The sequence below is a fragment of the Macaca fascicularis genome, chromosome 4 (assembly GCF_037993035.2).
Source record: "Macaca fascicularis isolate 582-1 chromosome 4, T2T-MFA8v1.1".
Taxonomy (NCBI): Eukaryota; Metazoa; Chordata; class Mammalia; order Primates; family Cercopithecidae; genus Macaca; species Macaca fascicularis.
The window spans coordinates 88,068,575-88,085,745 of NC_088378.1; the positions used below are offsets into that span (position 1 = coordinate 88,068,575).

The following is a 17,171-nucleotide window of genomic DNA, read 5'->3' on the forward strand; positions in this document are numbered from 1 at the left end:
TAAAATTAAACAGGAAGAAAAAGGTAATACACTTGTACACCAAAAGAAAAAGTATACAAATGTAGATTGAGAAGACATAATTAGAAGTTAGCATTTATTTTTTTTAAATTTTAAATGATTTTAGTAACCTCATTGAGTTGTGAGAATTACATGGCTGCCCAAAAAGGTAATGTCATCTTAGGTTACATTAACTTAAGTATAAATTGTTAGCATGAAGAGAAAGAGGATACCTGTGACCTCAAAACTGGCCAGATCATATTTAGAGTACAGATGAAGTGCTGAGATTTACACATTTAAGAGAACTACAAAAACATAAAATGCACTCAAAAAGGAGGAATCACGATTGTAGATTTATAATCAAGCCACATCAAGGTTTTTAGTCTACAAAAGAAGACTCCCATAAATATATACACCTGCTATATATCCACAAAAATTAAAAATTAAAGAAAAGAAGACTAAGTGTAGACACGATGGCAATCTTTAAAAATCTCAATTGCTACCAAGTGAAAGAGAGATTTATACTTTACTATGGCTAGAGGCAGCACCAGGTCCAAAAGAAGGAAACTCCAAAAATTAGTTTTCAGAATTTTCACAATGAAGATTTTCTAATTGCAGGCTAAGAATAGACTGAACTACGTAAGTACCATACTCTAGAAGTGTTTGAGCAAAAGCTAATTTATCAGTGATGTTTTAGAGGGGAATTAAAATTGAGTAACAAATAATTGAGCATTAAGTACCTTTCCAATCCCAAGATTATGACCAAAGAGAGGCATAAGTAATATTTAAGTATGCCTAAAGTTCCTTTGATATTCAAAACCATCTACTTGACTTGCATTGGTTTAGTTATTAGAGCTACCTCACTCTAGGATACTCAAACGTTGAAGTGAAACCACTATCTCTGAGTCCTGTCCACCCTTACTCTCCCAAATTAAAGAGTATTTCTTGGTTGAGCTGGGCTTTAGTAGCTCCAAAATCAGTCAATTGAAAAAAATAAACTAAAATAACTCAGAATTAATCAGATTATTCACTGTTCAAATACTACATCAAAACTTCAAAAGGCTTCACTATAAACAAACTAATGAGTATAACCTATAGAGGTATACTCATTTTCTGAGCTCTTATTCTTCTCTTCAAACTTGCTGCAGGCTAGATTATGGCTGCAAATCTCTCAATCATGTAACATCTCTCTGGTTGCTTCATGAGCTGTATTGTATTAGTTTGGCTACCTACAATCCATCTAATTTGTGGAAACTCCTCCTGGCTGCATAGTCCTAATTATTCCAGTGGCATGACAGATGAAGGTCAAGAAATAAAGCAGCACAGAGATGGGCAGAGACATTGGTTAACAGATACAATGTTAGGCACATTTAAACAAGTAAAGAAATCAGGCACATTATCTTTTCAAATAAAGTTGACATCTCTGCTAGGATAAAGGTTCCTTTTTCCCACTTTAGCATAATATGTGAATTTAGCAAAATGCTGTTCAGAAATTGACAATGGGACAACAGGGCATAATGGGAAGAGGCTGAGGTCTGATTTTAATTCCTGGCTCTGCCTCTCATCACTGGTAATGTGGTATGGAAAAAATACTCATCTTTCTGAGCCTCTATTTTCTCATCTGAAAAATAGGGACAATAAAGATCCTACCTTTTTCACAGCATTCACTATGATGGGTAAATGAAACCATGCATATAAAAGCACTTTCCAAACTGTGAGGAACTTGTAATTTGATATTATTACTAATATATCACATCTAATATTTCTAAAAGTTGACAAGATCAGAAAGTATAAGTTGGTGCCAGAAGTAAAGCATGCTGGTATTAATCTATTGGGAATAAAGTTAATATGGCAAGGCAAAAAAAAAAAAACAAAACTAAGATTCTCAACTTTTTTTTTTTTTTTTTGAGACGGAGTCTTGCTCAGTCGCCCAGGCTGGAGTGCGGTGGCGCGATCTCGGCTCACTGCAAGCTCCGCCTCCCGGGTTCACGCCATTCTCCTGCCTCAGCCTCCCAAGTAGCTGGGACTACAGGCGCCCGCCACTACGCCCGGCTAATTTTTTTTGTAATTTTAGTAGAGACGGGGTTTCACCAGGTTAGCCAGGATGGTCTCGATCTCCTAACCTCGTGATCTGCCCGTCTCGGCCTCCCAAAGTGCTGGGATTACAGGCGTGAGCCACCGCGCCCCGCCGATTCTCAACTTTTAAATGTATTGTTAGGCTGGGTATGGTCGGTCATGCCTATAATCCCAACACTTTGAAAGGCTGAGGTGGGAGGATGGCTTGAGCCCAGGAGTTCGAGACCAGCCTGGGTAACACAGGGAGACCACGTCTCTACAAAAATTAGCTGAGTGTGGTGGCATATGCCTGTAGTCCCAGCTACTCGGGAGGCTGAGAGGATCACTTGAGCCTGGAAGGTTGAGTCTGCGGTGAGCCATGATCACACCACTCAACTCTAGCCTGGGCCACAGAGCAAGATCCTGTCTCAATAAATAAGTAAATAAATAAATGAATTACTATTATTAAGTAATGAAAGGATCTCCTTCCAAGGTCTTGAGAACACTGTAGCTAATTTTTGGATATCCATGAAGACAGGGGATAAAGATAAACCTCTTGTGAAAGCTAAGGAACAGGTACACTACTAGAACAATCAAGAAAACATGGAGAAAATGGTGGAGACGGAAATCAAGTAGGAATAACCAACCTAAAGAGAAGTTTGAAGATTGGCTGGGAAGGCTTTGGGTAAATATCAAAGTACCAGAAGAGCTCACAAGCAATAGACTTAACACTCCCTTCTCATGGCCTTCATAACTTGCTATCACATAGCAAAAATTCCTAGAATTTGCCACTGATCAACAAGAAAAGCAGCAATAAATGACGGAAGAAGCTTACAGTGGTAAATACAAGATTTTTCCATTAGATATATTACAATTATTCTAAAAAATTTACTTCCCAAAATACCTTGGGAAAGGTTAGGATGATATTTGGGCACACTTTCCTAAATAATCTCAAGAAAAGTATCTAGAAGACAACTGTACTTTTCTTCAGGGTCTATACAAATTTTAAACTCTAAAAAACATTAAGCGCTATACATATAAGTAATTTAGCCACCTACTTTCAATAGGATACCAGGCTGAGCTCATATAAGAAAAACACAGGGGATAGAATAAGACTGAGCAATAAACTGAGAAAGCATATTAATCTCAGAGACAAAAGACTTAAAGAGTTCTAGCACTGATTTCTTATTCTATTTTGAGGAAGGGCATTTAATCACCCTATTTCTGTTTCTCCAACTATCAAATAAATTATCAAATATAAACTGGACTGCCACCTGTCAAAAGTTAGAGAAGAAATTCCTCTGTTAAAAAGATGTTGGGAAAAAATTCTACTTTATCTGTTATTCTATGATTCTATAATCGTATAAATACATCTTCCCCAAAATAAAATAAAGGCGCAGGGCCTCAAGCACACCTCAGAAGATATTTAATTAAATGGTCCTTCTTTGGAATATCTTGAGATAAATTATATCAAAACAACTTTAACACTTATTTTTTCTAGTCTAATTATTCTTTTTTTTTTCTCTCTCTCTCTCTCTCTTGAAAATTTACCTTTATCCTTATCCAATGGTTCCTGGGAAAGAATAGTGGACAGTACCGGGTTTTTCCACACCCCAGTCTCTTGAGCTAGAGTAGCTAAAAAATGCAATTCACAGCTGCCATTCTCCATCAGCTTTTCATGAGCTACCTATAAATATTAAATAAACATCCAAAGAATTACAACAGATTTTTAAAAGCAAGCTTATCAGGCTTTAAATATAATACTAAACTTCTGAAAAGACTTTTATCTTAAAACTTTCACATCACATTAAAAAGTACTCAATTCCTTTACTTCTAATATTTAAAGATGAATTTCAAGGATAAGAAATCATTTACAAATCTTAAATAAATATAATGTATTTACAGAATAAGTCTATATTTTCTTTTCCCCAAAATCTAAGCCAGGAGTAACGTTATTCCTCAAGGAAGCAATCAGAATATCCATACGCATAAAAGAACTTACACATTTTATATCCTCTGTGTTTAAAAAAGTTTTCCCCCAAGTCTACCATTAATAAAAAGATTCACATAACGAACTAAGTGACAACTTACGCATATTCCAATAAAAGGGAATTACAAAAAGAAAATAACTAAATGCACGATTTTTTTCATTTATTCATTGTATAGTTCTGGCAGTTTCACATTAAAGCTGACGATGAACCTTGCCTGCTAGTTGTTTCCAAGTGTTCATGAAAGGGGCATAGTCTTCAGTCCACAGAAGACTAACAGTTTTTATTCAATTCAGAAACTGTATATTGAAAATTTCTATGAACAAAGTTCTAGAGAAGAGAGCAACTAGTCCCTGACTTTACGGCGTTTGTCCTCTAGTGGGGTAAAGAAATGTTTAAATAGTTAAAACACAGGGAAAATAAATGCTGTTAGGCATAAACTAAGCTTGAGGAAGCTCAGAAATGGGAACAAAGTGTTGTAGAAACTCAAAGCTGCATGCTATTTTCAAACAAAAAGTCTAATCCTCAAAGCCATACAAATATTCCCATTCCAACAAGTTCAGGTGCTTTATTAAGTTTTAAGTAACTGAATGTAGAGGGATGTAGAGTTATTTCCTTCATAATCCATCTAAAAAGGTATTAACTAGTCCTTTTGTTTCAAAAAGGAAAGTGTAAAATTTTATCTTATGTTGGCAAACAAAATCAGTAGCATTTAGAATTCTGGTTAAGCATATTAAGTCTGTAGTAGGGTGTATCTGAATGGCAAACGGTAAGTTTCAAAATAATTTACCTAAAAATACTTTCTGGAAAAAAAAACCTAAGATACAAGTTACGGATATCTGAAGTAGAATATGCATGATCAAAAAGTTAGTTGCAATATGACAAACAGGACAAGACACTTTCATTTCAACAAACAGTTATGAAGCATTTGTTATATGTAAGACATTATGCAGAATCCTATGACATTAAATAAGATGAATTCCACCTTCAAGGGCCTGTTGCACTTGATGTAGATTTTAACGTTTAATATTAAAATAGGAAAGTTTATTTCTCTGCTTAACTATAGCTTATTCTACATGCTTCTAAAATTTAAGGCTATACCTCTTTAACAAATTTCTTACAGAAAATCTTAAGGCCTAAAGATATTTTAAGAACTCTGGATAGAGAAATGGGGAGAAAGAGAGCTATAGCTTTGAAACTAGCTGGCAGGAGCATTCTTTTTAACTAACCAATTAATCAAAATTTAATTGAAGCCATAATACATCCAGCTCTAGTGCTTGAAACAAAATTTAATATTCTTGAAAATACTCCAAGACAACTAACTGCTAAATTGTGTAGTATCGCATGTAAGCAGAATAACAACACTAAATAAAAGAGACAAAGCATGTGTTTTCAGGCCGGAGAAAAAGCATGGGCTTTGGAATAAAGAACCTTAGTTTGAATAACTACTATGTGATATTAGCTATACAAGTTTGGGCAGATAATTATTTTAGAGTATGAGCCTCAGTTTCCTCACCTTTAAAATGGGGAAACCATACCTACCCACACAAATTTTCATGAGGATTAAATGATATATGTGAAATTCTTATAAAGCACATTGAAGACTTTCAGAAACCAGTTTAACTGTTTCTAAATCCAAATGAGGGCACTTCCTTTTGTGTTCCCTTGCTGCTCTTACAAAGCCCTAATTATCTGATCATAAAGATTATTCAATCTATCTTATTTAGCAAACACTTGTTGAGATCTACTATATGTAAGACACTAGTGTTAATAAGATCAGTAATTAATGTCTGTCATTATTGAGATGTCTTAAAACTTAACTGAATAATTTTTTTAAGAGTAAGGAAAACTGACATAAGATATACCTATATTAAATCTAAAGATTCTCACCTGCACCAGTGACTGAAATTGTTCCCACTGTTTATCTGATAACTCAACAGGCAGACACAGTAAAAGTTCAACACAGCTTCTAAAAAACAAAAAATTGGTAAGGAGAGGAATAATTATTAAAATTCAAAGGAAAATAGAACCAGTAATTCTAATATCATAAGCAGATTCCCCATAACTAATCTATTTAAAATTAAACTATAAGACTTGAGATTTAATGTTTTTGTGTTCTTTTTTAAAGCTAAATCTAGTTTATTTACTCAAAGGTCTACTCACAATGCCAAGCGTTCCAGAACCAAGGCTACATTTTCACATTCAGAGGTAAGATAAGGTCGGGCTTTAACGTAACTTTGGATAGCCACTGTGTATACCTCCAATAAAGGTAAAGGATCTTCTGAAGTTTTCCATTTCTCTGCATACTCTAGGAGTGTCTGTTTTGGAAGGAATAATAAAAAGTATTCAAAACATAAATCAAAATATACATTGACTCATCAGCTGTGTTTCTGAAAAATTTTGAAAAATACAAACTTTTATTTATAAAAACAAAAAGTTTATATTGATTAAAATATTAAATGAAATATAGTCATATTTTTGGCAGCTCTCTGTAGGAGAAAATATTAGTATTAATTCATCCAGCAATAGCATCATTTCATCAAGGCTAGTTTTAAACAAGAGTAGCTCCTCTATTCCCTAGTAAGTTTTAAAAGTTATTTTGAAAAGACATCTGGGCAAGTAATACTTGACCAGGCATGCAGTGAAGAATTTCAAATAATATCTGTCTTCTATTTTTCGTAAAGCAGCAGAAAATTCAATACTGAAAAACAAAATGAATCATGTATGGTAAGCAAAGACATGTCCTTTTTCAGTCCATAAAAAAATAACAGTACATACAAATTAATAATTTTTTGACAAGCGCTAGCATTTAAAAAGTCATCCAAAGACTTTCAACATATAAAATCAACATTAAAGATATTAAATAATTATTATAAGATTAAGTAATTTCTATAATAGTTTTTAAATTAAAAATATTTCTCATCTTTTAATTAAGTAAATATTTTAAATTTACCTCATCAGAATTTCTTTAAAAGATGCTATTTATCTTACTGAATAAAGATGGGAGATAATGGAAAGAGAAGTTACACAGAAATACACACGTTAAGACTCTTATCTAAAAGGTTCTATAGTTATGCTAAATGAAGAGAGATTCTAAATAAATGTTTTTATAACACAGAAGCCACAATTGGTCCTCTCCACATTTCAGGGTTTAAGACTCATTTAATCAAACATATGGAAATTCAGGTGTCTTTTCCTAGAAAATAGGGCATTGAAGAAAAAAAAATTTCCTGAGGGCCTGTATCCTCTGGCATACAGAAGCAGATTTAAAAACTGGAGAGAGGGAGGAGGGAGAAGGGAGAGGGTGGGGATTGTATTCTACTACCAAAGCACTTACTACCTTGTCCTCTCTACTAACTTCCAACTAACAGAATTAGTAAGTGATCAGACGAAAGCAATAGAAAAAGCAAGCTGGTAAACTAAAGGCAACAAAACAACCACTCACCTACTGAGTAGCCACATATTCACAGACCTTGGCTCTCACTAATCCTTTCCTTTCCTTTCCCCCTAAGAAGTGAGGGCAAATACTAATTCCTAGGGAGAGAAAGGACAGAAAACCTGCAGCCACAGTGCAGGATGTAGGGTGGGGTGTCAGGGGATACTCAACTAGGTTCAAAACCAACTCCACAGCAAAATTTCCCAGTAAAGTTGAGGTAGAAAAACTTATTTCTCAGATATCCAGGAAAAAACACCCCAATCTTTCCCAGATGAACGCTGAAACAAATCTGCTCTCATCCACACTTTCATCTCACCTCACAATCCCATTATATCCCAAACCTCCATGGTACAAAATAGATTCTATGTGAGGATAAAAACAATCAGAGATAAGTTCCCTAGCTCAATCCACATGAAGCCCAAAGGTAAAGCTATTCCTGATCTTTTAAGTTCAAGCAGGGATAGAGATGCTGGAGAAGAGGGGAATCCGTGTTTCTGTACCCTCTTGGCATTGTTAAATGTAATGACGAACAAATGACATTGTAGCTGGTCAACATGGAACATGAGATGAAGCTGCCTACATTATACCCAAGATGATTCAGCTTCGACGTAAACATAGAAATTAAAGCCTTTTATTTGCCTAATCATGTCACTATTATACATATAATCCCAATCAGAGACTCACTTTTGCAGGTGTCGGGGCTCAGAAACTGATACCCCAAACTGCGGCACTCTGACATGCTGAGGAAGAAGCCTCAGAGTCTCTCTGACCTTCCCCTGTTCCTTCCCATCTCTTGATCTTCTTTCTCCCAAAGCACAGTTTGAAGTTGTTCTGTGAAGTTTCCTTATCTGTCTAAAGTCCAGATCCACCAAAGAAGAATCAAATTAACTTTGATCCTGTTAAATATAGTGAACCCCAAGTTTCTCTTCAAAGAATCAGTATGTCAGTATGTTCACCTCTCTTATTCTTTGATTCTCCATTTTAAAGTTCAAGGGTTCTCTTCACCCCCTTGCTTCTAAGTTTCAGTAAACAACTTTCTCGCCAGTCCTCATCAGTAGTTCACACTTGTTCCCTGGTCTCCTGGTCGGTCCTGACTCATCCCGGTCACCTGCTTTATCTGAGTCACCCCTGGTGACCTGCTCTGACCTAAGTCACCTTTAGTTATCTATTCCTAACCATCCTTCCCACCAAACTACTCACCCTACCACTATGGCTCATACCCCCTGCTCTTTTTAAAATAGCCAATCGGAATTAGCTCAGACTGTGTGGGCCAACCCTAGCCAATACGGGAACGACACAGCAGCAGGGGCTACCTGCATCAGGAACAAGAACTCCTTCCCCTCCCCTGTCCAGGTGTGGTCTCACCATTGTTCCATCTGTGAGGAGCACCTTTTCTGCAGAAAGTAAAAATTGCCTCACTGTGAAAATTAAATTTATGTTTGAGTGCTATTTCTTTGTGGCATTGGGAACAAGCATTTCTAACAGTTCCCTCCCTGAGTTTTTATTAACTGAACTCATAGGGCAGAAACTTTTGTCACAAACCACTGAGTGCTTTGCAGGCTCAACAGACTTTGTCCCAGGCCACTGCATCTTCTTCAAGCCCACTGAATTCCCCTAAAAATAATTTACAACCCTCCTCTAAAATCATCCACATTTCTCCACCTCCCTTTCATTAATAAATTTGTATGCCATTTCAAATCTGCTGTTCGTCAGTTGATTTTCAGTGAACCTTCAGAGGATGAAGGGGAAGTTTTCTTTAGGCCCCTACCCAGGAGAATTAACTTTCTTCTAAATATCCATCAAATAAAGAAGAACTTATATTTCTTACAGATCTGAAATGGTTATACTCTCCAATCTTTTGACCAGCTAGATGATTCAGAGGACAATGACAGAGAACTATGGACTACTAGAAATGAAAACATTCTCTTACACGTGATTTTGATTAGAGCAATTAAAACCTGGGATTAGTTCCTGGTTGAACCAACATGAACTAGGAATCAACATGAAAAAGAAAATTTGGAATTCGATTATGCAACCATTCAATCAAAAGGGATGTTAAGATTCATGATCAGTCTTTGAATTCAGTTTGTGCCACTGGCAGGCATACAAGTATGGTATAATAAAAATAACTGATTTTTGTCCTAGGTTCCTAGCACAGAGCTCCTGAAACCCTTGAAATCTACATACGTGTCTTTTTCATGTTAATGAGATAACATTAGGCTGAGGAGCTTCTAGATAGCTTTAAGATAGGGACTGGTCACTAGAAAGACCATGCCATGATTAGAGAGACGGAGCTTGCAGCCCCACCCCCCAGTCTTGGAGGTGATAAAAGGTCATAGAGATTGAACCCAATCGCCAATGGCCAATGATTTGATCAATCATGTCTATGTACTCCACAAGACCTCCTAAACAACAGTAGTCTAAGAGCTTTTGAGTTGCAAAACACATCCATGTGCTGGGAAGGTGGCACATTGCAACTCCACAGAGACAGGCTCTGGTGCTTGGAACCCTTTCAGATCTCACCCTAGGTACTTCTTCGTCTGGCTGTTCATTTGTATCCTTTATAATACCTTATAATAATAAGTATAGTATTTTCCTGAATTCTGTGAGTTATTCCAGCAAATTACTGACCCTGAGGAGGGGGTTGTGAGAACCCCTAACTTTGTAGCCAAGTTGGACAGACTTGGGGACCTGGTACTTGCGACTGGCATCTGACCAAACTCCTACACTTTTTCCCCCATTAAACCAATGGTTTTTGTTCCCACACTCTTTCAAGAATGAATGAATTTGTCTATACACATAAATTTATATTTATACACATATGAACAGACAAAGATAAAAGTCACTGTAATCTGGTTTGAAGATGAGTTTGGGGGGAGATGGCACAGAGGGGAAAAGACAGGAAACAAAACCTAAACGTCTTCCTGCAATGCACCATATTGCTTCCATTAATGAGTAACCTGTACGCAAAATAGGGTGAGAAAATTTAAAACTGTTTTTTGATGAATGACTGATGGAACTAGGGATGCTTAATCTGGATACTAAATAATATTTACTGAATACTTACCACATGGCTAGGTGTTGTTCTAAGAGCTTTACATGTACTACCTATTCAGTAATTAGGTAAATTATAGTAATATGCTTATATTAAAAATTAACAAACCAAGGCATAAAGTAGTGAAATAACAAGCCATAAGATCACAGAGCTAGGAAAAGGCAGAGAAGGTATTCAAACCCTCATAGTCTGACTTCAGAGTGTTCATTCTTAACTACTATGTGATACATTTCTGGAGAAATAAAAATTAACTTGTAAATCCAATTTTTAAAATTTGGATTAAATTACATTAAATTAGCCAAATTCACAAATCTAGAGGCTTGTCACATAAGAGAGGAGTTAATTTTATTCTGTGTGTCTCACAGGTCATACTAGGACCACTAGGTTAAAGTTTCAAAGAGACACTCCTGTTTCTGATAAGACAGAACTACCAAACCATCAGAGTAAACCAAAAACAGAACAAGTTGGTCTCCTGAGACAGGTGGTGGCCCATCAACTGAAGTTTTTCAAAGAGGAGCAAGATGATTCAGAGTTGAGGATGCTGAAAGGAGTCATACATTAAAGACACACTCCACCATACCAGAAGAGACTACACTAGTATGTGTGTCTGTTCATAAACTAGTGGCTCATGGATGTTTTGATGTGCACATTGTTCAAAAAATATTTGAATTAGTTTCTAATATTTAGAAGTCATATATTTTACATAAAAACTTGGGTTTCTGGCTTTTCTTTAAAAAAAAAAAAAAATTGGCAACTTTGGGCCCACATTCCAGCATGGCAACTAGCTAGAGCTGAGTAAGACCTAAGGTCTCCCACTGAGATCAGACACAAGCTCTGTGGTTGCTACATGCCTCACCTCCTTTAAGGGAGCTACTAGATCCCTACAAAGTTATTTGTGGCTACTGCATCTGCTCTATAGTGTGTGTTATGGGGCAAGCCTAGGATAGAAGAAATAAGCAAGAGGTTAAAGGATCTCTAACACAGTGTTTCTTGCGGTGGTTTTCATTGTTGTCCCCTCTTAAGGAGATCTTTGACTTTTTTTCCTAATTGTTCATCATCCCCAATGAAATTTTGATACCACAGATTAAACTATATATTTGTTTACATGTAACAAACATTTAAAAAACAACTTTTTTCTTTAAGAGCCAATTTTTACTCCCTTGAGAACAAAAATGCACACTTTAACATTTGGCTCTTAAGTTGATTTCTCATTATTTAAATCAGCAGAGTCTAGAACATATATGCTTTAGGGAGAAACAGTATAGATTAACTTCTGGTAGCTTCCTTTAGTTGCCCTAAGGATTACTAGGAAGGAAAATAAAAGAGAAATAAAACCACAGGGGTGTTACATTTAATAAACATGGGGATTAAATTACATTACTGTCCTATGTAAAGATAAGACTAGTGGAGTGTTGGTTATGTTTATATTATTACATTCATGTTCCACTTCCAATTTACATCTAGGGTTCTCCAGAACAGAAGTTGTCAAACATTTTGATCTCATGACTCTTTACCCTCTTAAAAATGACTGAGGAACCCAAAGAGTTGTTTATGTGAGTTACAACTACTGACATTTACCATATTCAATATGAAAACTGAGACTTTTACATATTTATAAACAAGTTTAAAATAACAAACCCATCACATAAGATATTTTTAATAAAAATGCATTTCCTGAAAAAAGTGAAAAGAGGCATTGTTTCACATTTTTCAAATCTCTTCAAAGTCCGACAAGAGAAAAGAGTGGGTTTCTCATATTGGTTTATACACTTAATCTGCTGCAATACCACACATTAGGTATCTTTGGAAAACTCCCTGTACACGACTGAAAGGTAGCAAATAATGTCTTACAGTTTTGACCTTTTACCCTGAAGAGCCTTTGATGAATGCGAAATACTCTTTAAAATTTCTAAGTTATTAAAATGTATTTTAAGGTTTTGTGTAGAAATGGTAGACTGGACACATTTATTTTGCACCTTACTCTCTTCTCCCCAAACCTCACTGAAACTACAGTAATTTTTTTAAAGTGGCATAAACCCATAAGAATAGGAACATGGGAATGGAACAAACAGAAATAAAATCTTAAAAGCTGGAAAGCATATGTAAGATTGACACTCCAAGAAAAGTGACTCCTAAATAGGCTTTAGGTAAAAACAACAAAAACAAACAAACAAGCAAAACCTACTAACTCTGCATAATCACCAAAGGGCTCAGGAACTGGGAGCACCAGATGCCTCTGAAAATGGGGGGTTAAAGTGGGGCTAAAAAAGAGAAAACTGGTTGAAAAGTCTATTTTAGGAGTTAAGCCTCCCTGATTTCCTCCTCACTCTCCACAGCTAGAAAATCTAAGCGAGGTACTGCCACTCTTCCTCAGTAAAGAAGTTTAAAAAGAGGTGTTTGGACACAGTTGAAAAGAAGTATCTTACTTTTCAGGGCAATAAGTCAATTTTACATACTCCCTATAGACAGCAAGCCCCTTTTTTCCAACTCACTGCCTGAACTTCCAGGTCCCTAGCTGAGTCTTTTTCTGGGAAATCAAAAAGAAAAGATCCAAGAATCTGACACCAAGCCTTCATCAGGGAATGAAACAAACTAGACCCCTTATTTGTGAAAATCACAACAAACGTCATACATGAACTTGGAGCTCTCAATCACGTTTTTAGCAGTATACCCTTAAATACGGTATTTAAAGACCAGTAGACATTTTTTAAAAGCTTCTAACGTTGAGAGAAATTAAAACAAGGAGGAAAAAAGCAATTTTGAATAAATAGAAACTATGCAGGGAGAAAATAAAATTTCAAGAAACTACCATTGATATTCTTGGATATATGAGAAAACACATTACATCTATGAATAAAAACACCATGTTATAAGAAATAGTTATGGGAAAAAAGACTAATAAAAATTACGGATAGGACAAAAAAGATTTTAAAATTTAAAGAATAATGCTAGAGGTCCCATAATTAACAACAGGAGTTCCAGGAAGTCAGAATAGAGAAATTGAGGGGAATAAATAAAATACTTAATTGAAATTAATTTTCTAGAACCTAAGAACATGAATTTTAAGAATGAAAAGGCCCACTGAATGTCCAGCACAATTACTGAAAATAGAACTGTACCAAAGTACTTTCTCATAAAATTTCAGAACTCAAAAACAAGATAGGATCAAAATAAGACTGGAAGGGAACGAGGCAGCAGACTTCTCAACAGCAACACTGAAGCAAAAAGAAAATGAAGCACTGCATTGAAAGCTATGGGGAAACTATTTATATCCAACGATTGTAACTATTAAAACAAAAAAGTCATTTTTGGACATATGTGGTCTAAAATTTTTTACCTTCTAGGCACATTTTTTCAGGATGTTACCGAAGAAGGAATTTCACCAAAATGAAAAATAAACCAGGAAAGGAGTCAGAATGATACACAGAAGAAAGGGAGCTCTAACATGAGAGAGATGAATGAAGTAAGAGTCCAAGAAGACAGTTGTGCAATGGACCTGGAAAATAATTATAGCATATTAGATGGATTTTGGATAAATTTCTTCAAGATGAAATTGATAGAGAACCCAATGTGCTTGAATAAGCTTAAGAGGAGATTTAAACAATTGAGGGAGAATTTGGATTGAATTAGTGATAAACACACAGAAAATTAAGCTAAGAAAAAAACACGATAATTTACGTCTAGAGAAACAGGACTCTCCAATTAGAAAATGCACACTCTTCACAAACACAAGTAAAACAGTTACAAAAATTGAACACAAACTAGGCCACATAGACAGTCACATGAAATAAAGAATATGTTCACATTTTTTATATTTTTTCCACATTTTTCCACATTCTTTGAATATAATGCAATAAAGTTAAACACTTAACAAAAGAATACCCTAACAAAACCACAAACTTGAAATTTCAAAGTGTACTTCTCAGTCTGGGGTAAAAGAAACCATAATAGAAATCAAAAAATACTTACACTTGAATTATAGCAAAAACAACCTATCAAAATTCGTAGGATGCAGCTAAAGCAATCTTAAGAGGGGCAGTTTTAGATGCAAATGTTTATACTGTCACTTCTGTTACAGCTTTAAAAAATACATATATACACATTTGTTCCGACACAACATTAGCAAAACATGAATTTCTCATTTGCTTATATACTATTTTTTGGTGTGAAACATTAGGTGAAAGCAGAGAATTGTACCCAGATGAACTGAGCTGTTAGAATACGCAAAATGCACACACGCACGCAAATCAAACATGTACCAGCTACCTCAGTTCACCATAAGTGTTATTAGTGATAACCAATCACACGTAGTGTTACAACTTTCCATCCAATTTCAGAGAACTCTCCTTCTGCTAATTCACATTAACTCACAAACTACATCCCTTCTGACACCCACTTTCCTTCTGGTGCTCACTTCCACAAAGAAACTTCAGATCTTTTTCAAGGTAAAGTACCTGTGCATTTTTTAACTACTTAATAGGTATAAAACTGCGCTACTGTTTCAATAAGGTTCTGTGTGTGTGAGATGACGTTTTTGCATGCTGTGTCTCTTAAGTACATTTTTTCAATAAGCCCTGGGATCTTTAATGTGCAATTTTATATGTCAAAGAGATTGTTAGGAATTCATATATTGTGATAAAACAAATATCACATTTGTTTTGTGATATTTGTTTGATAAATGGCTGCATTTAAAAAAGAGAAAATAAAGAATAGCCAAAGAGGGTATTATTGGGACAAATGGAGAAATTTAAATATATATCATAATTAGATAATAGTGGTGTGTCAATATTACATTTCCTGAGTGTGATGATTGTGTTGTGAGTATACAGAAAAATGTCTTTGGCCTTAGGAAATACATGCTTAAAGTACATAAGGGCGGCAATGTCATAACACTGGCTAACTCTTAAAAGATTCAGACAAGAAAATAAAGTGTGAGATAAAGCAAATACGGCAAAATGTGAATGAAGGAGGAATCTTGGTGAAAGCTATGGTGGTATTCATGGTACTATTCTTGTAACTTTTCTGTTATAAAGAGTTTGGAAGAGCAAAGTATTGAGGGTGGGATGTGTGGTAGATTGAATTCTTAGCACCTCTCCTTATTTCCATGTCGTTCGTCACATGACTTTGGAGTACTTCTCATAATGGTAGAAAATATTTTCCTAACCCATGTGACTTGTTCTGACCAAGAGAATGGGGCAGAAGCGATATTAGGACGGCTGTAAGTTTAAGCATCTTGCTTTCTCTTATGCTTCTGCCCTCACAATGAGAAGATACATCCAGATTAGCCTGCTGTTCCCAGCAGGGTAATGAGAGGCAGATGTCATCCTGTTGCTCCAGTTGAGTCCAACACGTATCAGGTAACAGCCAATCTGAAACATATCTATCAGTCCAGCCAAGATCAACAGATACTTAACCAGACCTCAGATGAGTAAGCGATAATGCTTATGTTAAACGCTATTAAAGTTTTTGCAGTTTATTATGCAAAATTTGGTGAAAATAACTAAGTAGCCAACTTAAATTGGAAAAAGAACAGGATAAAGTCAAAGAGTATAAAAACGTAAAAGTAATAAAACTAAGATGAGAAATAAATGACAAAAAAAATAAAGGCACAGATTGTGGTGAGGATGTTTAAAAAAAGAAAAAAATAAGAAAACACACAGAGAGGGTCAACAAAACTAAACCTAGTCATCTGGCAAAGCTGGTCAAGAAAAAAAGAGCACAAATCAACAGTACTGGAAATGAGAAAGGAGTCATAACTAGAGAAGCAATAAAGATGTTTTAAAATCAAAATATATTGAATAATCTTATTTGAAATAAGATTATTGAGTAAGAATCATGTTATCTGAAAATAACTTAAAAATCTGAATAAAATGGGAATGGTTAGAACATTACTAAAATGATCTCACAAAGAAATAGAAAAAAATAGTCCTTTACCTATTAAGAAACTGAATCCAGGTTAAGAAAAAAAAAAAAAAAGAATTATCAGACAATTTTTATAGAAAAGTCCAGCAAACAGGCTGGGCATGGTGTCTCCTGTCTGTAATGCCAGCACTTGGGGAAGCCAAGGTGGGGGGGCCATATGAGGCCAGGAGTTAGAGACCAGCCAGAGCAACACAGTGAGACTTCATCTCTACCAATGATTTTAAAAATTAGCCAGTTATGGTGGTGCATGCCTGTAATCCCAGCTACTTGGGAGGCTAAAGCTGGAGGATCACTCGAGCCCAGGAGTTCGAGGTTGTAGTGAGCTACTGCACTACAGCCTGAAGACAGAGAGATATATTGTGTCTGGGGCCAGTGGGAAGGGGGGAAAAACCCCAGCAAACAATCCTTTAGGAAACAGATAATCTCTTTATTACAGAAGCTTTTGGATGAAAGGAAGAGTGGGAAAATTCACTAATTCATTGTTTGAGGCTACTATAAACTTGAGAATAAAACTCAGTACATACGGTATGAGAAAGGAATCATCACAGGCCAATCTCAGACATAAACAGCAATTTAAAAATCCTAAATGTGGCCAGGCGCAGTGGCTCACGCCTGTAATCCCAACACTTTGGGAGGCCAAGGCAGGCAGATCGCCTGAGGTCAGGAGTTCGAGAGCAGCCTGGTCAACATGGCGAAATCCCGTCTCTGCTAAAAATAC

The 17,171-nt window shown here is 35.7% G+C and overlaps 1 protein-coding gene across 3 annotated transcripts in view; it reads right to left on the reverse strand.

The window, feature by feature from the left end:
- Positions 1 to 17,171, reverse strand: part of ZNF292 (zinc finger protein 292) — a 104,203-nt gene that overhangs the window by 39,743 nt on the left and 47,289 nt on the right. The window contains exons 1-4 of one of the 3 annotated variants that reach the window (XM_074037537.1): positions 8,161 to 8,520; positions 6,204 to 6,358; positions 5,931 to 6,009; positions 3,604 to 3,739 (exon numbers count right to left, since the gene is read on the reverse strand). In XM_074037537.1, coding sequence (XP_073893638.1) covers positions 3,604 to 3,721 — 118 coding nt within the window. In that variant the 5' untranslated portion in view covers positions 3,722 to 3,739; positions 5,931 to 6,009; positions 6,204 to 6,358; positions 8,161 to 8,520. Of the gene's footprint in view, positions 1 to 3,603; positions 3,740 to 5,930; positions 6,010 to 6,203; positions 6,359 to 8,160; positions 8,521 to 17,171 lie in introns of those variants that run through there. The other 2 variants (XM_005552410.5, XM_074037538.1) reach the window with 2 other exon arrangements.